The 25196-nt window shown below is 40.6% G+C and overlaps 1 protein-coding gene across 1 annotated transcript in view; it reads right to left on the minus strand.

The window, feature by feature from the left end:
• LOC131217469 (uncharacterized) overlaps positions 1-25196 on the minus strand; it is a 30937-nt gene that overhangs the window by 4584 nt on the left and 1157 nt on the right. Inside the window, exons 3-6 of the mRNA XM_058212408.1 lie at positions 24432-24620; positions 23527-23694; positions 23277-23390; positions 22758-22946 (exon numbers count right to left, since the gene is read on the minus strand). Coding sequence (XP_058068391.1) covers positions 22758-22946; positions 23277-23390; positions 23527-23694; positions 24432-24620 — 660 coding nt within the window. The remainder of the gene's footprint in view (positions 1-22757; positions 22947-23276; positions 23391-23526; positions 23695-24431; positions 24621-25196) is intronic.

Consider the following 25196-nt stretch of genomic DNA (forward strand, 5'->3'; position numbering starts at 1 on the left):
ACTCGGATTGTGAAGTGTAGCACACGTGTCAAAGTTTTTTGGGCCCCACCCGTGATGAATGCGTTATATCCACACCGTCCATCCATTTTGCCAAATAATTTTAGGGCATGAGCCTAAAAATGAGGCACATCCAAAGCTCAGGTGGACTGCACCATAAGAAACAACAATAATTAAACATTCACCATTAAAAATTTATTGGGGGCTACAAAAGTTTTAGATCAAGCTGACATGTTTTTTTTCCCTTCATCCACGTCAGTGTGACCCAATTAATAGGTTAGATTGAAAATAAACATTACAATGGACCCTAAGAAATTTTTAATGGTGAGCATTTTATAACCACTGTTTCCTATGGTGTGGTCCACCTGAGATTTGGATATTACTAATTTTTTGAATCCTGACTAAAATAACGTGGCAAAATGGATGGACAATATGGATAAATATATACATCATGGTGGGGCCCACTCGGATCTAATCATGAGGTATGTGTTATATCTAAACTGTCCATTCATTTGACGAGCTCTTCTTAACGCTTGACACGAACAATAATACAGATCTAATTATCAAGTGGACCACACTGCAAAAAGCAGTGGGGAATTGAACGTCTACCATTGAAACCCTTCTTATGATCACAGAAGTTTTGGATTAAGATGAAATTTGTTTTTCCTCTTCATTCATGTCTTTTTGACCTTATGAACAGATTGGATGGAAAATAAACGTTACAGTGGGCCCTACGAATTGTTTAACGGTGAAAATCATTATCTCCGCTGCTATTTTTAGTGTGGTCCAGATGATCTTTGGATATAATTAATTTGTTTTGGTAGTGCTCTAAAATGATCTCTGAAAATAGATGAACGGTGTAGATATAATAAATACATCACTGTGGAGCCCATGTAACTTTGATCTCCTTTGAACCATTCGTACAACTCATAGCTCGAGGAGTATTAGCGCTCGTCTTAGCATGACACGTACCTACAGCAGCTAGCTAGTGTGTGGTACACCTGCGAAAAAAAAAAGAAGGGGGAGAGGGAAACCGAAAAGAAAAAAGAGGGAAAGAAGAGAGAGAGAGAGAGAGAGAGAGAGAGAGAGAGAGAGAGAGAAGAAGAAGAAGAAGAAGAAGAGGAAGAAGAAGAAGAAGAAGAAGGCCATAGCGGCCGCAGCCGCAGCAGGGCCGCAGCTACAGCTACTCGAGAAGAAGAAGAAGAGGAAGAAGAAGAAGAAAAGAAAGAAAAAAAAGGCAAGTTTTCCTCTATTTTTTTCCCTACTTTTCAAGGGCCGTTACAGTCACAGAATCGGGGGGGTGCCCGTTTCGACCCCGTATCACGTAACGGTGTCAGCCGTTAACGTTACGTATCGGCCATATCATAAAGAATATGGGACACCTTGCTTTTAGGTTAATATATATGTGTGCATATGAGTTAGTCAAGTGACTAACATAATAACACAAGTTACCCTAGCCTCTCTCTCTCTCTCTCTCTCTCTCTCTCTCTCTCTCTCTCTCGACTTCCTCTTCCTCTCTCTTGCCTTCGATCAACTTTCATTTATCTTAAATCATACGTGTATAAGGGTTAAAGGAGGGGGTTTCCTTGGTTTTCCTTGGGAACTTGAGTTGAGGCGCAATGGCTATTGGTAAAGGGAAAGTTGTGTTCCAGGGATCTTAGTACCCTGTTGTTTCATGACCTTCTAACAAGTTTTAAGATGAACCAATGATTATACTTATATATTCATCCCATGAGAGGGGACCTGATGCAAGACAGTCTAACTAAAAGAACCAAAGAAAAACTCGTAGAAAAAAAAAAACACACAAATGTGTGAGCACAAAGATGATCCAACGAAATAAACTAAGCAAATCAATTAAATTATTTACATTCTACATCATAGTAAAGATAATAATGAAGGGAACATGCAATGGTTGTAGACCATCATCACAATCCTGTGGTACCCTATTCGAATGATGCGTAAATTGGATCCGGCGAGGGATAGGACCTCCCGATCTTGCATGTTTTCAATCCAACAATCAATTCGACTTCTCTAGCTAAGGAAATCAAAGGATTTCTGGAATAGGGACGGCTAGAAAATCTGAGAGAGGGTTGGAATCAATTCTCATGGATTTTCAAGATCAATAGCACCAAAATAAAATAAAATACTAGGCATAGAAAGGGAAGAAGAAAAAGGTTAGAGGGCTAGATATAGAATTTAGAAGAAGAGAATGGATTATGGGAAGAGAAGAACTTACCACAGTGAGAAAGGGGAAGGAGGCACCAAGCTTTCATTAAAAAACATCATTAGGTTTATGGTAGGAAGTACCCTATTTATAAAATTTGGATTTAAAAGAAAATGACTAAAATACCCCTATACTAAAAGCAAAAATAAACGAGCAAAACAAAGCTTTCTAAAAAATTTAAAAAAAATCATGTGTAACAGATCAGTCTTCTAATTCATCCTACACGTGTGTCCTCCTAATGTGGGGTGATGTAAGACATGAAAATTAACTATGATATACAAGATCTCAGGCTTTAGATCATACTAATTCAGAAACAATCACATACAAATTTCATGTCCCACACAAAAGTTCAAACATTCAAGCAAGGGAAATCTGTGCGGGTCCAGGCCTACACATGTTAGGGCTGGATCACTAAAAATTATAGACCAAACAATACTCAAAGGGAAGTATAGTCATCCACACATGCATAGAAATATATTCCCAATCCAAGGGGATTCATAGGTTTCAATCCAAAGAACCCTAGGGTTAGGGAAAAGGGGCAAAAAATTGGAATTGATACAATCTAGGGTTAGGGTTTAAGTACGAGAGGGATGAGAGAGGTGAGAAAACGGAACCCATCGATAGTCCTTGCGCGCGGACAGCAGGCCAGACCTGACGCAAGTGCGCAGGGGCCTGGCCGCATGTGCGAAGGAGCCGTAGATTCAGAAATCGACTCCTTGAGTCTAGTCGGCCAGGGGTGGGATCCAAAACACCCGAGTTTCGGCTTGATCTGATGTGCGGTCTGTGCATGGTGCTCCGCCGAAGTTTCGGCCCTCCTACAGGGCAAGATTTTGAAATTTTGTTGTAAAGAGGAAAATATCTATAATAAAAGGTGGATTTGAGGCGTAGATGATTGTAAGAGAAGAAATATAGATAGTAGAAGATGAGGCGAATCGGGATAGATGTGGCTTTGCACTACGCTAGTCAGCCCTTCGAGGAAGGGAGTGTTTCGTACCCAATTGGATTTCCATAACTCAGAGGCTTAGAGGAGTAGAAAACGCAGAAATTTTTTTATAAGAAAACCCTACAAGGGGTGCCTATTTATAAGAAAACCCTATACCCCAAAACTTGCCATATGCTCAACCTATTATTTGGCGATGAAGTAATCAAAAATAACAACTGGTCAAAGTAATCTGAACCGTCCATGATACTCTAAATAACAATAATAAGCAAAACCTAAAATACGAGATTAATTAGACTAATGGGCCAAGATCATGAGAACCCATGGTGGGTTTTACATGGCTATCGGGCCCACTCAATGAACCAAAACATAATCCTCTAACTGGGAGGCCCTCCCTGGACATCGTCATCTATCCATATCGATGGTGGGGTCCTCCTTGCGTACGTACGTAGGGGAAGTGCGTGTGCGCGTGATGTCCCCATCAACTCTTCCCGGCAGCGAAGATTTCGCCACTGGCGAAACAAAACTCCTTAACTACTCCCAAGGCGTGTTTGGGCGGTGGGATTAGAAAGGATTAGGTGGGATGGGATTCAAAAAACATAATTATTACCCATGGTAGGGATATGCTCTCCTCTTAAGATTAATGTCATGCTTTATTGGTAATACGGTGGTACATTGAATGTATATACCCACCATCATTTGAAATTACTGAGAATAACACATGTTATATCTAAACCGTTCATTTGTTTTGTAACCTCATTTTATGGCATGGGCCTAAAAATGAGGCAAATCTAAAACTTATGTGGCCCCAAAGAAGTTTTCAACGGTAAGTATTCAATCCCCGTTGCTTTCTATGGTGGGGTCCACTTAAGCTTTAGATTTACATGATTTTTTGGCCCATGCTCTAAAATGATTTCGAAAAATGGGTGGACGGTGTGGATATAGCCCACACATCATGGTGGGACCTACACAACTTGCTAACATTGAGTTAAATTGGCACCGGACCCAATGCAATTCCATCTAATCTAATTCCAAGCTTTTCCATTCTTCCCAAACATGGAGTGGAATTGGCACAGGACCAAATGAATCCCATCCCACCTAATCCCTTCTAATCCCATTGCCCAAACACGCCCCAAGATGTCAGGATTAAGTCTTTGAAGCTCCTCTTCACTGAGTCACATACTATCTGAAGCTGGGCGTGAATTCCACTTAACCAGATACTTCTGAAACCCGTTGCCTTGTGTTGATATTATCTGATGGTCCAAAATATCCTCTATTTCCTCCTTGGGTGTGGGAAGGTTAGGTATGGGAGGTAGAGGCTGGAAAAAAAGGTTGGGAAGAGGCCATGGATCAAAGAACATATCTGGGGAATCAGAATGGGTGGGTGAAGGGCCGAACAAAGTATCAGTGGTCCCCTGAAAAGCAACTAGATCCTCCACATTGAATGTGGAACTAATTCCCATGAAAGGTGGAAGATCTACCACATACGCATTGAGACCGTTTCGTTTTCTAATTTTGAAGGGTCTAGCGCTACGAGCGTATAATTTATGAACGGTCCCTTGAGGATACCGCTCGGGCCTAATGTGGACCATCACAAAGTCCCCAATATTAAATTCCTTGAAACGTTTATGTTAGTCTGCAGAAAATTTGTAATGTTCATTACTAGTAGTGATCTTTCGCCTGATTTCTTGATGCAATGAATGAATGTGATGCGCAAAGAACTCTACAGACTCTGATGGCCTATGGGACTGACATAGGGACAAGATCAATAGGCTTCATAGGCTTATAACTAGTATCGACTTCAAAAGGACTTAGACCTGTGGACCTATTGACAGAACTATGGAATGCAAACTTGACTGTAGGTAGTACGATGTCCCATGTCCTGGTGTTCTCCCCTACTAAAAATCTGAGCAAGCTACCTAAGCTCCTATTAACCACCTCAGTCTGACCATCGGTCTAAGGGTGGTAGGCTTAAGAAAATTGGAGCCTAGTATTCATCATGTGCCATAGCGTCTTCCAAAAGTAGAAAATTGGAGCCTAGTATTTATCATGTGCCATAGCGTCTTCCAAAAGTAACTCATGAATCGCACGTCCCGGTCAGACACTATGGTTTTTGGTAACCCATGCAGTTTGACGACCTCACTAAAGAACAACTTGGCAACATGAGATGCGTCGTAGGTCTTGGAACAAGGAATGAAGTGGGCCATTTTAGAAAAACGATCCACGACAACAAATATGGAATTGTGTTTCCGAATAGTCTTAGGCAGTCCAAGCACGAAGTCCATATTGATATCCTTCCAAGGGATGAATGAGACTGACAAAGGTGTGTATAATTTTGTGTTTTGTTTCCTTTGCTTTGCCAATTGACAAGTACAACATTGCCCTATAATTTTGACCACGTCTCACTTGAGGCTTGGCCAATGAAACCTATCATCCACTAGGGCAATAGTCTTGTCTTAACCGAAATGACCTGCGACCCCTCCTGAATGTAACTCCTAGACAAGAAAATCGCGGAAGGAGGTGTGTGGTATGCACAAGCGGTCACTCCTAAACAAATACCCATCTAAATTCAAGTACTCACTGCTAGCTCCTGACGAACTCTCTAACAACGACGCGTACACAACTCCAACATTTGGACACTCAGAATAATCTTCTTTGATGTGCTCGAGGCCCGTGACTTCGACACTCATCGAATTGAGTAACGCGACTCGGCGACTCAACGCATCGATAAGCTTATTCTCTACACCAGCCTTGCGCTTAAGCACAAAATTGTACTCTTGAAGGAATTGAACTCACTTGGCGTGCCTAGGGTTTAATTTTTTCTGAGAGTTGGGATATCTCAAGGCCTCATGATCTGAGAATAAGACGAATTCTTGCAACAATAGGTAATGACGCAATGGCCTAGTGATTGCATTACCGTATAGAACTCTTTGTCATAGGTGGAATATTTTTGCTTCGCCTCATTCAGTTTTTCACAAAAAAGGCGATAGGGTGCCTTTCCTGACTAATTACTCCTATACCGACTCCTGACGCGTCACATGCAACTTCAAAAGCTTTTGAAAAATCCGAAAGTCACATGACTGGAGCTTCGGTCATCTTGACATTTATCTCCTTGAAGGCCTTTGAGGCTGCCTTTGACCATTGAAACTCTCCTTTTTTTTATGCAATCCATGATGGAAGCCATAATGGAACTGAAACCTCGAATGAACCACCTATAGAAGGTGGCTAGGCCGTGAAAGCTGCGCACCTCATGAATATTGCGGGGTTTAGGCCAATTGATGATGGTATTGACCGTTTCAGGATCTGCCGATACGCCCTCAGCTGACACAATAAAACCTAAGAACATAACACTACTAGAAAAAAAACGCACACTTCTTTAGGCTAGTGTACAATTTCTCGGCTTTACGGATCCCACAAACCTACCTCAAATGGTTGAGGTGTTGTTCTTTGGTCATGCTATAAATCAAGATGTCATCAAAGTATACAACCAAGAACTTCCCTATGAAGGGCCTCAACACTTGGGTTATCACACGTATGAAAGTGCTTGGGGCATTAGTTAAGCCAAAAGGCAAAACTAGACACTCGCGTAGCCCATCATTCGTCTTGAAGGCCGTCTTCCACTCATCACCAAGGCGTACACGGATTTGGTGATAACTACTTTTGAGGTCAATTTTTGAGAAGATAGTAGCATTGGCCATCATATCCAAAATGTCATAAAGACGTGGTATGGCCTTAATATCAACACACATCCTCCATGTGTCATCCTTCTTAGGTGTAAGAAGGGCGGGCACGGCACACGGGCTCATGCTCTCTCTAGTGAAACCCTTCTCTTGAAGTTCGTCAATTTGTCTCTTCAACTCAGCGTGCTCCTTTGGGTTCATTCTGTAATGTGGGAGGTTTGGTAGAGTCGCCCCAGGGATTAAATCAATGGCATGTTGTATATCCCTCATAGGGGGAAGCTCATTCGGTAAATCATCAGGAAAGACATCACGAAACTCATGCACTACGTGAATGGCCTCAGTGGGTAACTCTACACTAGCCTCTGGTACACTCTTCCTAGCCACAAGGGCGTATACCATCGAGTCCGCCTCCGTTTCTCGCTCAAAAGTCCTTAGCATTTAGAATATGGAGTGGTTTGGACTTCGACTTCGATTCCTTCAATTCTTTTGAGCCGCTCACACCACTCTGTGTAGTGGATTCCTTTCCAGTCGTGTTCTTGGGTGGCAGTGGATTTAGCCTGACCTTCTTACCCTCGAACTAGAATGTATACACATTTGAACGACCAAATATGGTAACATCACCATCATAGAGCCATGGTCTACCGAAAATGATATAACTGACATCCATGGGAACAACATCACACTAAAGTGTCTTTATATGATCCAAATTGAATAGGAACAAGACAACGGTGCGAGACTAGAATGGAAGTTTCATCAACCCAGGACACTCTATAGGGTTGAGGATGAGCTTCAAGCTTCAAGCCCAAACGGCTCACAGTGCTAGTCGATGCCACGTTGTCACAACTACCACTATCTATGATCATCTGACAGCACTTTTCTTCACATTTTGCATAAGTATAGAAGATCGTGTTGCGGCACCAATCATCAGTGTTCTTGGCCTGAGCCAAGGCGCAACGCACAATCGTGAAGGTTGCAAACTCTTACACTCCCTCTTCCTCATCATTAGTGGTTTCTACTGGCTCGTATTCTTCCTCTTCACCGTAACTCTCTGGGAGCACTACTTCTACTTACCCATCAATAAGGAATACTTTGGTGCCCTCTTTCATGTCGCACTGGTGGGCAAAGTGACCAAACCCCTGACACCTAAAACACCTAGTTGCCCCACTTCCACTTGAGCTAGACCCGACAATTTCTTTACCCTTATCATCCTTGGGCCTGGGCTGAAAACTGTTAGAAGGTTTGTTCTGGTACCTAGCACTAGGTTTAGCCCCAGAGGGGTTGGCCTTAGCACTAGAATCGCGAAAGTCAAACCGTCTTCTCACATATGCTTTGAGGTATTGCTCGACGTGTTTTTTCTTTCTTTCTTTCACTCTACTGTCGCCCAAAACCTCTTTGCTTGGCCCACAAGCTTCATCTTGGCGAATCGGACTCGACGAGCATCCGACATGTCATACCACTCAAAATAATGGTCCATATTCACCATCCAATCTAAAAATGCTTTAGGTCCAAGTGGCCATCAAACGTAGGGGCATCTACTACTCTCTTGAGGAGTTGCGCATCTGGATCATATTAATCATGATGTCCCTCGCGGGGTGGGGCCACAGGTGCGCGCCCATGACCAATTCCTTGGCCACCCCCATTCCTTAGTCTAACCTCCTAACCACCTGCTTGAGATTGAACATCTTTTCCAATGGTGGGGTTTGCCCCGAGGGAGGTCTCTAGTTGGGTAATACGCGCATTAAACTGCTCAAGGCGTTGGTCCATATGTTATTCCAACCTGCTGGGTCAACTTGTTCACTGATTCTTGCAATTGCTCCATGTTTAGTGTCAGGTGCAAACCAAAAACACGACCCGTACATGTGGGAATACAACTACTAACTCAACCTAAGGACCTTCTGCCGCAACTACATGCATCTAAATGAGACTAAATGATCTTATGGGACTATATGAGGGAACTTACACAATGTCACCGAAATTCAGCAAAATTGTTGTCAAACAAAAGGGATAACAGAAAATTACAGCAATGTGAATTGCTAACTTTCTGATAACAAAAATTTCAACAGTTTATATTAGGATTTATAGACCTCTAAACAACTATATATGATGAGAATGGATGCATAATGGACATAAACTAACTAAACCCTAAACATGTAATGCGTTCCTCCATAAGAACCCTAAGCTCTCTGATACCAATTTTGATGCAGGACATGAAAATTAACTATGATATGCAAGATCTCAGGCTTTAGATTATATTAATTCAGAAACAATCACATAAAAATTCCACGTTCCACACAAAAGTTCAAACATTCAAGCAAGGGGAATCTATGCGGGTCTAGGCCTGCACATGTTAGGGCTGGATCACTAAAAATCATGGACCAAATAATACTCAAAGGGAAGTATAGTCATCCACACATGCACAGAAATATATTCCCAATCCAAGGGGATTCATAGGTTTCAATCTAGAGACCCCTAGGGTTAGGGAAAAAGGGCAAATAAATTTTAATTGATGCAATCTAGGGTTAGGGTTATGGAAGGTAAGTACGAGAGGGATGAGAGAGGTGAGAAAACGGAACCTGTAGACAGTCCTTGCAAGCGGACAGTGGGCCAGACTTGACGCATGTGCGCAGGGGCCTAGTGGCATGTGCGAAGGGGCCCCGGATCTGGAAACTGACTCTTTGAGTCGGGTCAGCCAGGGGTGGGCTCCAAAACCCCCGAGTTTCGGCTCGATTCGATGTGCGGTCTGTGTGTGATGCTCCACTGAAGTTTTAACTCTCATGCAGGGCCAGATTCTGAAATGCTGCTGTAAAGAGGAAAATAGCTGCAATAAAAGGCAGATTTGAGCGTAGATGATTGTAAGAGATGAGAAGTATGGATAGTAGAAGATGGGGGCGAATCGAGATAGATGTGGCTTCGCACTACGATAATCAGCCCTTCGAGGGAGGGTTTCATACCCAATTGGATTTCCACAACTCAGAAGCTAAGAGGAGTAGAAAAACACAGGAATTTTTTTATTAATCTTCAATGAGGAAAAAAACCTACAAGGGGTGCCTATTTATAAGAAAACCCTATAGCCCAAAACTCGCGCCATGTGCGTAACCTATTACTTGGCGATGAAGTAATCAAAAATAACAGTTGATCAAAGTAATCTAAACCATCCATGATACTCTAAATAACAATAATAAGCAAAACCTAAAATACGAGATTAATTAGACTAGTGGGTCACGATCATGAGAACCCATGGTGGGCTTTACATGGCTATCGGGCCCAATCCAACGAACCAAAACAGTCCTCTAACTAGGAGATCCTCCCTGGACGTCGTCATCAATCCAGATCGATGGTGGGGTCCTCCTCCTTGCATACGCGCGTAGGGGGGCATGTGTGTGCATGTGATGTCCCCATCATGGGGCCTTCAATTAATCCAAGGACACGTGTAAGGTCTTCAAAATCATCCTTAATTATGCCATTAATAAGGTCTTCAAAATCATCCATAGTTGTGTAATTAACCAGATCTTCAAAATCATCCTTGGTTATGCCATGAACCATCATCGAGCCATAAAGATGTATTCATCGGCCGCCTTCGTCTTTGATAAACTTTGAAGGGCCTGATGTCCGCATCAGGACCGATGATGAATCGGGATGGAAGGTCTCCACCATCTGGTGCCTTTGCATACCTCAAATGGGATTGTTAATATTATAAAAATAGGATCCTGGCGTTAGACCCATTGGTTGCTTAGATTGGAGGATCAATTCAAGTCTCCGGATCGAGAGGCCCATCATGCCTAGTCCAGATCAACTAGTGTATGTACTACCTTTGACTAATCCTTAGACATGAGGACATAGGGATACTCAAGTCCCTGGTGCAATGTGATTTGGCCTGCATCATGAAATCAATTATAGTGAGTCATATGTGCTTGTTGCAGGTTCATACTTGGGATATGGTTGAGGCAAATGATCCAACAAAGGATTCATTAATTACCTAAGAACATTTTATGGCTGAGATCTGGTAGCTTGAACCATACATCAAGTGGTTTTTTACTATGCCTGACACTCAAAAAGGTTTTAAATGGTTTCATGAATGTTTTCAACCGCTGATCTTTTTTTTTTACTATTAAAATGTGTTAATCGAACTTGATGGTAATTCTTGAGATTTTGTGGTCCATCACGTGATTTGCATGGGAATTGGATCAAGAGTGGATGACCATGGTCAATGGAGAAATTGAGTCAATTTGGGAACATGGTTACCGCTGAGTTGGGTCACTAAAGGTAGCATTCAACATTTTGGCTTTACCCGATACTGTACTAAGGGCGAATTGCCACCTATCTATTATCTAAAGGCGATTGGTTTCTTAAAGAAAACACTAGTAGAATCAAAAACTCTAATTCCATTCATTGTATAGAATGGTTCAAAGAGATAGTCATTCTGCTCACTTTTCTCGTTAGAGTTCCTTTGTCCATCTTTTTTCAAGCAATTATTAAGCGACATCAATATTTTCCACCTAAATCTAAAATCCTAACCCAAAACCTCAACCCTAATGTTCTAAACCCTAATTCATCAAAGCCTAGATACCCAAACTCATTCCCCACATTCCCTAGCTCTTAAATAGCCCTAACACGTCAAAACTCATACTAAACATGTGATTTCCATTGAATTCAGATTTAACCCTAGCTAGGATGGGGATTCTATCTCCCATAGGTCGTAGGCTTGAATTTGGACGTCATGAATATGAAATTTCTAAATTTATGGTAAATTAGTTTTATTTTGCCGTTCCATTGCTCTAGTTAATCTATCTTTTAATTTCATGGCATCATATCAAGTTAGATCATTCCGCCATGCATCAAATTTTGGTATCGGAGCGAGGTTAGCATAGGGTTTAGCGTCCAACACATTTAGAGTTTAGGATTAGATAAAGGAATGTATTGAATTGGACGAGGGCAATATATGACATTGTTAGGTCTAAGTGGGATGCTGGATTGCCTATCTTTTTTAGTAAAGGTCGGTTTGAGTCAAATCATGATTAAAAAGTAATCACTTACGGCCTTCTTAAAGACAAAATGTGTTGGGTTGACCTAGCAGTTTCGATGATTAGGTAGGAAATGCTTTAGTACATTAGGGCATACAGTGTCTAAATTATCGGCAATATTATCGAATTATCGCTGATAATTTCGGTATTGCTGGAGTTCCAACACTAAAACTCCCTTTTTTCGTTTCTCTTCCTAATATCGCTGATTTTTCGGCGATTTTATCGATTTTTTGTGAAAATGTCCAGTTGTCAGTGAGAAATCACGGGATAACTATAGCAGACAACCCATTTTCAACGATAAAAGACCAATAACATCGGGGTGTTACATAAATACGCAAAATATCCCCAAAAAAAGGAAAAAAAATGTGGAAACTTACGGATTTCCGTACCTGTAGAAGAGGTGGGCCAATCGTAGAAGAGGATTGGTGAACGGAAATTGCGATGGGCCAATTGATTGATCGGTGTGCCGTAAGTGCCATCCAATCTCTCCTTTCCTCTTTTTTTCTTCGAATACTCAAAATTTTCAAACCTAGAGATGATTTCGACAAAGAATTTGTTGAAGATTAGGGATTTGGAGAGACTTTCCATCGAAAATTTAGGGTTTCGAGGGTTTCCTTCCGAAGTGGACGAAGCCCACTTCCGTTTCGAAAACGTAAGCTCTATTCGAGACTGAAGGTGGAGGGGTTCCCTCTAGGGGTTTTTACGGGCGCAGATTGGCTACTGACAAGTTGAGTAGCGAGACTACTACTAAAGTGACATCACCAAGTTCTGTGGGCCCACCATGATGTATGTTTTGTATCCACGCAGTCCATCCATCTGGAGAGATCATTTTAGATTAAGATCCAGAGAATGAGTCACATCCAAAGCTCCAGTGGACCCCACCACAGAAAACAGTGTGGAGAGTGACACCACCATTAAAAACTTCTAAAGGCCACTAAAGTTTTCGATCAAGCTGATATTTGTGTTTTCCCTTCTTTGACGTCTTTATTAACTTTTGAACAGGCTGGATTTCGATAAAACATCATGGTGGGCCTTGGGAAGGTTTCAACGGTATACATTGGGGTCCACTATAGCTTTGGATCTGCCTCGTTCTCTGGGTAATGCCTTAAAATAATATCTCCAAATGAATGGACGTTGTGGGTACAACACGTACATCATAGTGGGGTCCACAACTTGGTGACGTGTAGCGAGTCTTGCTACTCAACCTGTCAGCGTCCGCGTTTTGGGAACGGATTGGCTACTCCCCCTGCCACCAACCAATGGCTGATGGTCGATGCTCTGTGGGACCCACGATGATGTATGTGTTTCATCCATTCCGTCCATCTATTTTTCCATATCATTTTAACTTAAGAGACTAAAAATTAGGTATATCTCAATCTCAAGTGCACCACATTAAATGAAACAGTGTTGAATGAGTGTTGACCATTAAAAACCTTTTGGGGGCCATAAAAGTTTTGAATCAAGCTGATCTTTGTTTTTTCCCTTCATCTGGGCCTGTATGACCTAATCAATAGATTGGATGTCAAATAAACAGTACAGTGGGCCTTAGGAGGATTTTAATGATGGATATCCAACAACTATTGTTTTCCTTTGTGTGATCGACCTGAGATTTATATCCCTCTCATTTTTGGCATTAAGACATAAAATAAATTTAAAAAATGAATGAACGGAATGGATGAAACACATATATCATGGTGGGGCCCACAGAGCACTGTCCACCAGCCCTATGCGAAATCAGATTGGGTACTGAGTTACTCAGTATGCTCTCTCAGTAAGCTCTTATAGTACTGAGTAAACTCTGTTAGGCCCATCGTGAATGTATCCGGTCTATCCATGTCGTCCATCCATTTTCCATCTTATTTTAGGGGTTAAGACCAAAATTTAAGCATACCTAAAGATCAAGTGGACCATACCATTAGAAACAGTTGGAATAATAACTTCCACCGTTGAAACATTTCGTGGGCCCAAAGTGATGTTTATTTCTCATCCAACCTGTTCATAAGATCACACAGACATGGATGAAGGGAAAACACGAGCTTGATCCAAAACTTTTGTGGACCAGTAGATGTTCAATTCACATTATTTCCCATTGTGTGTTCCGCTTGGGGTTTGAATATACTTCATTTTTAGGCTCAAGCACAAAAATTATATATTAAAATGGATGGACGGAGTGGATAAAATACATAAATCACGGTGAACGCCACAGAATTTACTCAGTACACAGCCCACCGAGTTAGCTTCCTTTTAACGTGGTATGCAGGTGCGACATCAATGGCGTGTGGAAGTCACCAAGTTCTGTGGACCCCACCATGATGTATGTGTTATATCCACATGATCCATCCAACTAGCGAGATCATTTTATGTAGTTAACCCAAAAATGAGGCAGATCCAAAGCTAGGGTGGACCACATTGCCAAGGCAGTGGGGACAATGATTCCTACCGTTGAAACCTTCCTAGGCGCCCACACTGGTGTTTATTTGTCATCCAAGTTGTTCATAAGATAACACGAAGATGGATGAAGGTAAAATACAAAAATGACATGGATCCAAAACTTTTGTGGCCCCTAATGATTTTTCAATGGTAGGCATGTTCAATTCACATTGTTTTCTGTGGTGTGGTCCATTTGAGCATTGGATATGCTTCATCTTCGGGATCAAGCCTTAAAATTATCTTGTAAAATGGATGGATGGGGTGGATAAAATACATAAATCACAATGGGCCCCACACAGTTGACTCAATACGATAAGGGTACTGATTTATACTGTGCGCACATGTCACTTGTTTATATCGGTGGATTGATAGGTCGATGTTATGTGGGGCCATCATAATGATAAATATTTTATCAATGCCATCCATTTATTTTGATAGATAATTTTAAGGCATGAGTTCAAAATGAGACAGATCTGCATGACTGCATCTCAGGTGGACGTGGACCACACTAAGGGAAATAGTGGTGATTAAATGCCCACCATTAAAAACTTCATAGGGCCATTGTAATGGTTTTTTTTTTTTTGCCATCCAACCTCTTGATTAGGTCACACAAATGTTGATGAAGTGAAAATATGATTTAGATTATGTTTGAATTTGCCACATGTACCATTTTCAAATGCTAGGTATCAAGTGTCATACGCAGCCAGAGTATCAAATACCACGCTGATTGGATAATCTGATCCATCCTTGATTTGGCATCTTTGAGTTCATTTACTTTTACATGTCTTAAGTACTGTATGCCAGCTGTATTTGTATTATATAAACTCATTTTGGTTACTATTTGAGTGATTTCTTATGATAACGCATGCCTTTTGGCCCCCATTAAATGGAAACTTCTAATTTAATGCATTCTTTTTGCAATTTTTTCATTTATGAATATGTAAATATGTGTATTTAGGCATGTCCTGAAGTTTCACTAAAAAATTCCACCATTTTCTCCATATTTTCCCTTTTTTCCCTACATTTCCGGTTATCGGTGATATTGTCAGCGATAACGATATTATATCTTTATCTCTGGCCAGCAAAACTTGTAGCGATACCGACAACTCGAACACTGAGGGCATACCAAAGTTTATAGGGTAGTAGAGCACCATATTGGTCTCTCCTTTAAACCCTAGCTCCTCCTTATAAATAGATCCTATTTTGGAGGAATTAGGGGGGAAGGAGAGAGAGAGAGAGAGAGAGAGAGAGAGAGAGAGAGAGAGAGAGAGAGAGATCACCTCTCCTCATCCATGCATCCACACATAACATGTGGGGTCCATTGTTGTGGGGATGAATCTCAGTGCGTTGTCGTAGCCTTGCTCTAGGGTTAGGCATGTTGACACATCTATTCTCCTCATTCGGGATAGATTTGAGAGAGAACATTCTCAATTAATGGTATGACATTAGTAATCTACATGTTTTAAATGGCAGTGATCTACAGGTAATTTTAGATTCAGAATTCTCAGAATATTCTTTTTCTATAAAAACTTGACAATATCTTAATGGAGATCCTTAGGCCTAACATATTAAATTTGGACCTGTTGAAATTTTTAATTTTCTACTACATTTGAAAACTCTAACAAAAGTGGTATCGGAACAGTCCCTTTTGTAGATATTTATCAATTTATATGTTTTATAAAGCCTATGAATATGTCTGTTTTGCACTTAGAATGACCAAATTATAGAAACCTTAATGAGGAGCATCCTTTCTAAATTTGATTCTTACATTGTGGCCCACCTAAAGACTACAATTGTCTGATTTTTTAAGCCAAAGATCTAAGCATTATTTCCAACCCTTTTTAGAGAATGCAAGTCGTGTATTATATTTTGTGCTTCTCCTTTATTTCTTTCTGGGTGTATGCAGAAGCATAATGTTGTGTGCTCCTGCAGAGTATGTATATAATAAAAGATGTGTTAGGGCTTGCTTGAAGCCCTAACACACAACACAAGCTTCTCTCTCTCTCTCTCTCTCTCTCTCTCTCTCTCTCTCTCTCTCTCTCTCTCGTAGCTCTACTCTTTCCTCCTATTTTCTTTTCCCTTTTTCCTCCTTTCACACCCTAAATCCATCCCAAACAACAGGAAGAAGACAAGGCGTCGCTACTCTTAGCATCGCTTTAATGCAGGCGCATCTCCACACTAGGGTGAGGTGGCCCACAAGGTGGGGTCTGTGAGATGCAGAATGGCCACGGGGTGGGGCCCACTGTGGGACCTGTGAGATGTGAAGTAGCCCACAGGGAGGTCTCGATCGATTTGCCTGGGAGGACCTAGATAAAGGGAAATTTTGGTGCTTCCCCAACAACTCTAGAGCTTTTGGTGTATTAGCCGATACTCCCTGCTTAAAGTGGTATCAGAGAAGAAGACTAGTGTTCGAGTCTCCTTACTGGTGTGGGGTGGATGATGTAAGTGCATCTCCACATTGGAGTGGGGTGGCCCACAAGTGGGGTCTGTGAGATGCAGAATGGCCACGGGGTGGGGCCCACTATGGGGCCTGTGAGATGTGAGGTAGCCCATGGGGAGGTCTCGGTCGGTTTGCCTGGAAGGGCCTGGATAAAGGGATATTTCGGTGCTTCCCCAACAACTATGGAGCTTTTGGTGTGTTGGTCGGTACTCCCTGTATCATGCTTCCCTCCTCTTATGATCATCTTGTCACAACCCTACTTTATGTGAAGGAGACTAAAAACAGAGGAAGTTACCGTAGTGCTTTTGTCAAACAAGATGAGAGGAAGAAACCCGACAGTGAGGAATCCTAGGCAAAAGGGCTAGTGGCGAAAGGAAATCAAGGGCATTGGAGATCAAACGAGAAATCTGGAACAGACAGGATGACATCTAGATTGAAATCAAGGCCAAATGATGGTTATTACTACTGTAAACAGAAGGGACATTTTAAAAGAGTCTACTAAAAATGTCAGAAAGACACGGAAGACAAGAAGAAGGAGAACTTCAAATAGCAATGATGGGGACCTATTCTCGTTCTCCTCAGGTACGAGTTATCTTGTTGATGCTTGGATTTCAAATTCTAGTTGTTCGTATCATATGTGCCCTAATAGGGATTGGTTTGAGACACATAAATCTTACAACTATTGTACTATTCTAATGGGTAATTATGTTGCATGTAAGGCCATTAGAATAGGGACAATACAAATTAAGATGTTTGATGGAGTTGTAAGGACCTCGGGTGATGTCATGCATGTCCCTGGGCACATTAGATTCAAGTGGTTGCACATACGTGGTAATAGGTGGAGTTATAAAACTTACTGGTATTAATGAAGGGATAGAAAGTGGGAAATCTGTACAAATTGACAAGGAGCATAGTTATAGGTGGAGCTGTTGTTACTTCACTTGCAGAATCCCATACATACTATTCAAATATGTGGAATATGCAATTAAGGCATATGAGTGAGCGTGGCATGATAGAACTTCACAAAAGAAAATTATTGAAGGAGGTAAAATCATACAAAGTGGATTTCTGCAAATATTGCGTATATGGAAAATAATGTAGGGGTCTGGTTTAAGACTGAGTCTTATAAGAGTAATGAAGTTCTGAACTATATTCATTCCTATGTCTGGGGGCCTATGACAATACCTTCAAAAGGTGGAGCTTGCTATTTGGTGAACTTTATCGATGATTATTCAAGAAAGGTTTGGGTCTACTTCATGAAGCATAAGTATGAGGTTTTCACTGAATTCAAGTAACAGAAGGTAGAGTAAAAAAAGAAGAAGAAATATGATGTAGGGAGAGAAGAGAGAAGGGGAGAAGAGAAATGGCTTGGGCAACAATTGTTGTGTTGTAGTTAGTTGAAAGACCAACACACACACACACACACACACACACACACACACACACACACACACATTATTTGGAAGGAAATGTTGCAGTGCTCCACAAGAGTACATGACAACCATACGCACACAAAATTACACATAATTCCATACACCCCCTTAAGCTGGAGCAAGTATATTGATCATGCTCAGCTTGGAATAAATAAAAAGAAAATAATGGTGATAAGCATGGATTATCACTCCCCCTCAAACACAACGTGGCAGGATATAGACTATAACTTGAACTTCCTCCATCCATTGAACATTCTCTTCAAGTACATGGCCATAACTAAACTCGACAAACATCGAGTCACAACTTGTCATCCACATGAAAATTTCTCTCACAAATAAGTGCAACTTTCATAATAAATGAGCATGCGTCACGTGCAACACTCGAGAGAATACACACAATAGCATGTGAAGACTTGTGTGCATCACGAGCAACACAAAGGAGTGAACCACACTCACAACTAACGACATGGCCAGATAAAGGAAGGGAAGATAAACTGAGAAAGAAAGATCCCCATTTGTAAAGAGACTCCCATGTGAAGTTGACTGACACTTTTCATCAAACACCTTGTGTGCGCAGGATACTTCTAGGCACGGTACAAGCAATCCCCGCAACATGATATTACACAGGATTGCCATAACATATATAAAAGAAGGGAATAAAGAAATCCCAACAAAGGATCCAAAAATAAGGGGCCGACGACACACGCTCCTCATGAAACACGCCATAACATCAAGGTATTCAAAATCGGTTACGTAACGGCTGTAATGGCTATTACGTAATGGTAACTGTCATAACCGTTACGCGTTACGGGGTCAAAACGGTCATAATGGCCATCACGGAAAAAACAGGCCGTAACGGCCCCGTGATAGTCCTATAATAGTTTTTTTCAAAAAAAAAAAGGGTCATAATGGCCGTTGCAGCTTGTATCATAACAGTAATGGTGGTGGCCATTATGGCCACCATGCATCTAACCCTTGTGGAAGATTTACTCAAAAGTCCTTAAGAAAAAACAACATAGTAGAAAGAACAAAATCTGGACTTTGCCAATTTTGTTTCCATTTTTCTTAAAACACCACAAAAACTCCAAAATATGGAGAAAAATCTCCATTATTCGTTTAGTTTCCAGATCTACCATATCCTAGCTTTCCCTCCAAAAGAACTGTCGGCCGCACACTGCTAACGTCATCGGTATGTACGGACGACATCAGTAGTGGGCCCCATATCCGTAGGTTTTGATCAGGTCCCGGATCGCACTCTCTAATACCAAGTAGAAAAATAAAGAAGAAGAAATATGATGTCCGGAGAGGAGAGGGGAGGAGGAGAGACAGCTAGGGCAACAAGTGGTGTTGTAGTTAGTCAAAAGATCAACATACACACACACATTACTGGAAGGAAATGTTACAGTACTCCACAAGAGTACATGACAATCATACACACGCACATACAAAATTACACATACTTCCATAGGTTGAAGTAGAAAAGCAGACGGGGAAGTAGATAAAATGTCTTATGTCAGACAATGGGACAGAATATAGGGAGAAGGAATTCATTGAATTATGCAAGAATGAAGGAATCACTCAACATTTCACCACTCTAGGAACCCCACAACAAAATGGGGTTGCAGAACGTATGAACATGACTCTTTTAAAGAGGGCTAGGAGCATGAGGTTACATGTAAGGTTGCCGAAGAGCTTTTGGGCTGAAGTTATAAATAAGGCATGTTTTATAGTTAACAGGTCACCATCCACACCATTTGACTTCAAGGTTGCAAAGGAGGTTTGGACAGGGAAGAAAGTTGATTACAACTTAGGGTGTCTTACTTATGTTCACGTGCAAAATGGACAACGATCAAAACTAGACCCAAAGTTAAGAAAATGCATATTTCTCAGGTATGAGAAAGAGTGAAAGGCTTCAAGCTATGGGATCTGGTTGAACAAAAAATAGTCATCAGTAGGTATGTCGTGGTTGATGAATCCTAGGTGGTGAAAGCCAATAAGGAAGATGAAGAAAAGTTGCAGAATGGTAATAGTAACAGACAGTGCAGGTGGAGCTAGATGAGTTAGAAATTGAAAAGGAAAATCTTCAACAAGAAAGGTTATCTAGCGGGACAATCAACAACAAACTCAAAAAAGCATAGCTAAAGGCAAAGGAAAATGGACCACTAAAGCCCCAGTGAGGTATGGTTTTAAAGATATGGTTTCTTTTGCTCTGATAACTGGTAGTGGAGACCCATCTTCTTTTTAGGATGCCATCGAGTTAGTTAAACTGGTTTAGAGAGAGAGAGAGAGAGAGAGAGAGAGAGAGAGAGACCTCATGGTCAACCAAACATGGAAGACAGGAAGAAACAGACATGGAAGAAAGGAAGAAAGCCAAAGCTAAAGTGAAGCCATCAGTTAGGAGTGAGACCTCATGGTCAACCATTCCTAGTATTTAATCCCCTCTTCAATCATAAAGTCAGCTCCCCGTAATAAAGAAAAAGAGTCATGTTGCGTAGCATTTGCCTTGGTCATCCATTCACCTAAGACTATTACTTCAGAACGTATATTTGTTGTTTTAATTATAGGAATGATGATTTCCTCAGAAGATTGATGCTTCAAATTGTAAGAATCATATTTCCTATTTTTTTCTTTCAAAGATAGGACAAATTTCTATTTATCTCCTCTATACGTGGGGGTCACCATTTTACCACAAAAAAAAAAAAAAAATGAAAACCATCAAATATTCTGTTTCTTAATAATCTTAAAATCAACATTTTGAAACTCACCCGAGTCCCACGCAACTCATCTTAGGTGACTCAAACTTGGTCTGACCCAGTCCAGTTTGACCATCAGAGTCAGAATTGAAAATTGGGGGTGATTCTGCCTAACTTGGCCAAGTCGCCTTCACTTGGCCGAGTCATGACTTAGCTCAAGACCAAACGAGTCAGTCCAAGTCGTTAAGTCTTAAAACCATGCTTAAGATTATAGCATATTCATTATACAATGTATTTCTATAAATATAATTTAATACAACTATGCACAGGAACACTCATATAGTACTTAATATAATTATGCACAGGAACACACATATATAGTACATATTCATGCAACTAAGGTATTGCGAGAAGGAATCCCATAAGCATTTAAGAGTACTGCTTATCAAGATGCATCAAGGGAATACGATGCAAGAATATGGCATTTCAGCCTTCAATATTAGATTTATTATTATTATTTTGTGTGTGTGTGTGTGTGTGTGTGTGTACTGACTATGAGAAATTAAAATAATACCCACTACTTAAGAAATCTCTAGTAGAATAAAATTAATTCATTGTGGTTGTTTAAAAGCTTCAGAGGTGTATGACTCTAATGCACATCTCAAATCAAAAATCTCACAGGGCACATGCGTTACTCACAAAGCATGCCTCAACAGTCCAGGTGTGTGCCCCCTCATGTAATGTTCAAGAGGCAACATGAGTTTGGATCATTTTATCCTTTTTTATTATTATTATAGAAGTTTATCCTTTCTTTTCTCAATTTCTTTCCATCACTCGCCCTTAGATTATTTAGTGTCGTTATGATAAGTTCAAGTAGGAGGTATTGAAACATAAAATAGAACTTGTAGATATTCATTTGAAATCATCATAATTGATACATGCACTCCAGTGAAACATTGAAGCAAAGGTAATAGTAGAAGTCAAATACAGATCATGTAGGACCACGCATGCATTTAAAGACCCTCTCACATGAACAATGTCAAATGGAGAAGGACGATTTTATACGAATACGACATTTTTTTTTTGGCAACTAATAATTTCATAAAAGGAAACAAGGTGTGTCAAGGAAATGGAAGAGACTCCCCCTATATTGAGGGACCAATACAAGAATTTCTCATCAACGAATTGGTCGATGAGAGTGGCTCTAGGAGTTCTAAACTAATCAAGCAATAATTAGTTACTTTTGCTTTTGGTAAAGTGCTCGAAATGTTTTGAATCATCGCCTCCTTTGAGAAGCATATCAGCCCAGCGACTGTCAGCCTCTTTGGGCAAGACTGGCAACAATTTCAGTAGGAGGTCTCCAATGTGCACCCACACGTGCTGCTTATGGGATTCACAGTCCGCAAATTTCTCACCACACAAGAAACATGCCAATATCAAATGGAGAACCGCAAATTTATACCAATACAAGATTATCATTATTATTATTTTCAAATGACAATTAATAATCTTATAAACGGAAACAAGATGCATCAAGGAAATTGAATAGAGTCCCCTGTACGGGAAGGTCGATACAAGATTTTCTCATCAACTCATTGGTCAATGAGAGTAACTCTAGGAATTCTAAACTAATCAAGTAAGAATTAGTTACTTCTTTTTTTTTTCTCTCTCTCTCTCTCTCTTTTTTTTTTTTTTTTTTTTTTTTTTAAAGCTTACGTGCTTGAAATCTTCATGCCTGCTAGTAGCTGGGAAAGCCAATAGTTTGATTGTAATCACAATGTCACATATCAACATGAAATAAAAGAAAGGCCTAAATAGTTCATCTCAAGTTAAACAAGAATGAGAAAAATGGGGGAGGGGGGGAGTATACAAGGATGTGTAAAGTGATATGATATTTACCAAGGCTCTCTTGCACAGCTTTTGTAAGGTTAGCTTCGAATCTTTCCTCATCAATTTGAGAAGGGTTGTCCTCGTAGTGTTTGTTCTCAGATAAGGTTTGGGGATGTCTATCACTGGCAGGGTTCTGACTATGAGCTTGCCTTCCACTTGGTGAAAGACTATCCTCTGAAATTCCTTGGACTGTTGCGCCTGAAAAGACAGAGGATATGAAACACATTTTAGACAAAAGCATCCATATTAATGCAAAAACACCAAGCCTAAGCTTGAGCATTGGATCTGTAATCTTCCAAGGTTCTATCAAAGATAATATAGGACCATGCATGCAATTAAGGATTTTCTCACATGAGCAATATCAAATGGAGAACCACAAATTTATACCAATAAAAGATTTTTTTTAATGGCAACTAATAATTTTATAAAAGTAAACAAGATGCATCAAGGAAATTGGAGAAAGTCCCCTATACAGGGAGGCCCCACAAAGATCAATTCCATGGATGTGTAAAGTGATGTGATATTTACCAAGGCTCTCTTGTATAGCTTTTATAAGGTCAGCTTGGAATCTTTCTTCGTCATGCTCCTCTGCAGAGAGATGTCCTAGTGCCTTTCTTTCATTATCTTCTAGATGTGGATCAACTAATTTTCAAAGTATATGATCATCATGTTAATTCCATGTTTCAGAAGCATTTCAAACTCTTACAACTGATTGAGCCAAGTAAACAAAAGCACAACAACTCAGCCATACTGCAGCCAACATGGAAATAATCCTTACCCCATAGATGAGTTTGCTCCTTGAAGCAACCTTCAATTTGAGAAAGGTTGGCTTCATTTTCTTTCTCAGATAAGGTTTGAGAATGTTTATCACTGGTAGGGTTTTGACTACGAGCTTGCCTTCTACTCAGTGAAAGACCATCCTCCGAAATTCCCTGGTTTGATGGGCCTGAAAAGACAGGATATGACATATATTTCAGACAAAAGCATCCATCTTAATGCTGGGCCTGTTTGGGAGCCTGGATTCAGAACCCCCTGTATTTGAAACCCCCTGGATTTGAAATCCTCATACTGTGTTTGGCACCCTGGATTGGGAATCAACTTTAATCCAAAAGTAGCTATGAATGATATATGTACAGGGGTTTGAATTTAATTACTTAATCAACTTTAATATCTCTAATTAGTGACGTATGTAATGTTTGACACAATGGTTGTAATAAGCCTGCTGAAATATATGCTTTGCCCGAAAATGATGAAATTTCAAGTCTCGGATGGGCCACAAGCACAAGATCATGTTTGAGTGACTAACCAACGATTTTTAGTCGTTGATTTACATGGACAATGTTTGGACGGTGCTGGTCACCATATTATGCAATTGATAATATAATTGTTTTTGGATATCATTCGTAGGTCATGTGCCCAATAGAATAATAGTATGGTGACACATATGTTACGCATGCAACTATTGAAAGGATTTTAGGTGTAATCCAAGCTCTCACCTTGGATTTCAAACCCCCTCTTTGAGGGGATTTGAAACCCCCTAGATTTGAAACCCCCGGTTACTTTATGCTGCCAAACAACCAGGGGATTTGAAATCCCCCCTAATCCATGGTGCCAAACGACCCCTAAAGAAATCATATTAATGCACAAACACAAAACAAAAGCTTGTCGTCTTAGAAGATTTACCAGGGACTGCAGTCCTCTCAACAGATCCTGTATGCAAGCCCACTGAAGAACCCTCGGATTTGTCTGTGAGGCGTTTCTGTTTAGCCTCATTTTCTATTCGAATTTGATACTCAAGCTTTTCCACAAGCTTTCTTTCAGCTGCTTCAAGCTCCTCTTCTAGTTCTTTCAGTTCATCAACACTTTCAGCGGCTGCAAACACCAACACTCTCTGATGAACATCAGTTGCATCAACCAAGGTACTGCTGCAAGGTACAAATAGTGAAATGGGGCAGCGGATAAACTTCCACCTTGTTTCAAACACGTACGTGGCAAATAAAATAATTACAAGTTTATTTCCAATTCACTATAATTACATCAAATCAAACAAGTTCTTATATATTTTTTTCTTCTTTTTTTTTTAATGTGGTGTGGCCCGCCTGATGATTGGATTGGCATGATTCTTTTGGTTTTGTAAGCCAAACATGGGACACACCCAATTGACAGTTTGGATGACATATACAAAGCATAGGGAGCGCACCTTCGCTGGACACCCACCCAGTACATACGCACCCTCCTATTTTAAGGCATGGACTCAAAACTCAGGCCAATGCATGACTTAGATGGACCATACATTGGGAATCGGTAAGAGTAGATGCCCAACCATTAAAACCTTCCCGATTGTTTGTGGCCCACCTAGATGTGGTTCAGACATCTGTCCGTCCAATGTGTGTTTCACAGGGGCCACACAAAATTACAGGCCATTCCAAAAGTCAAGTGGGCCCAACT

The sequence above is a fragment of the Magnolia sinica genome, chromosome 10 (genome assembly GCF_029962835.1).
Source record: "Magnolia sinica isolate HGM2019 chromosome 10, MsV1, whole genome shotgun sequence".
NCBI lineage: Eukaryota > Viridiplantae > Streptophyta > Magnoliopsida > Magnoliales > Magnoliaceae > Magnolia > Magnolia sinica.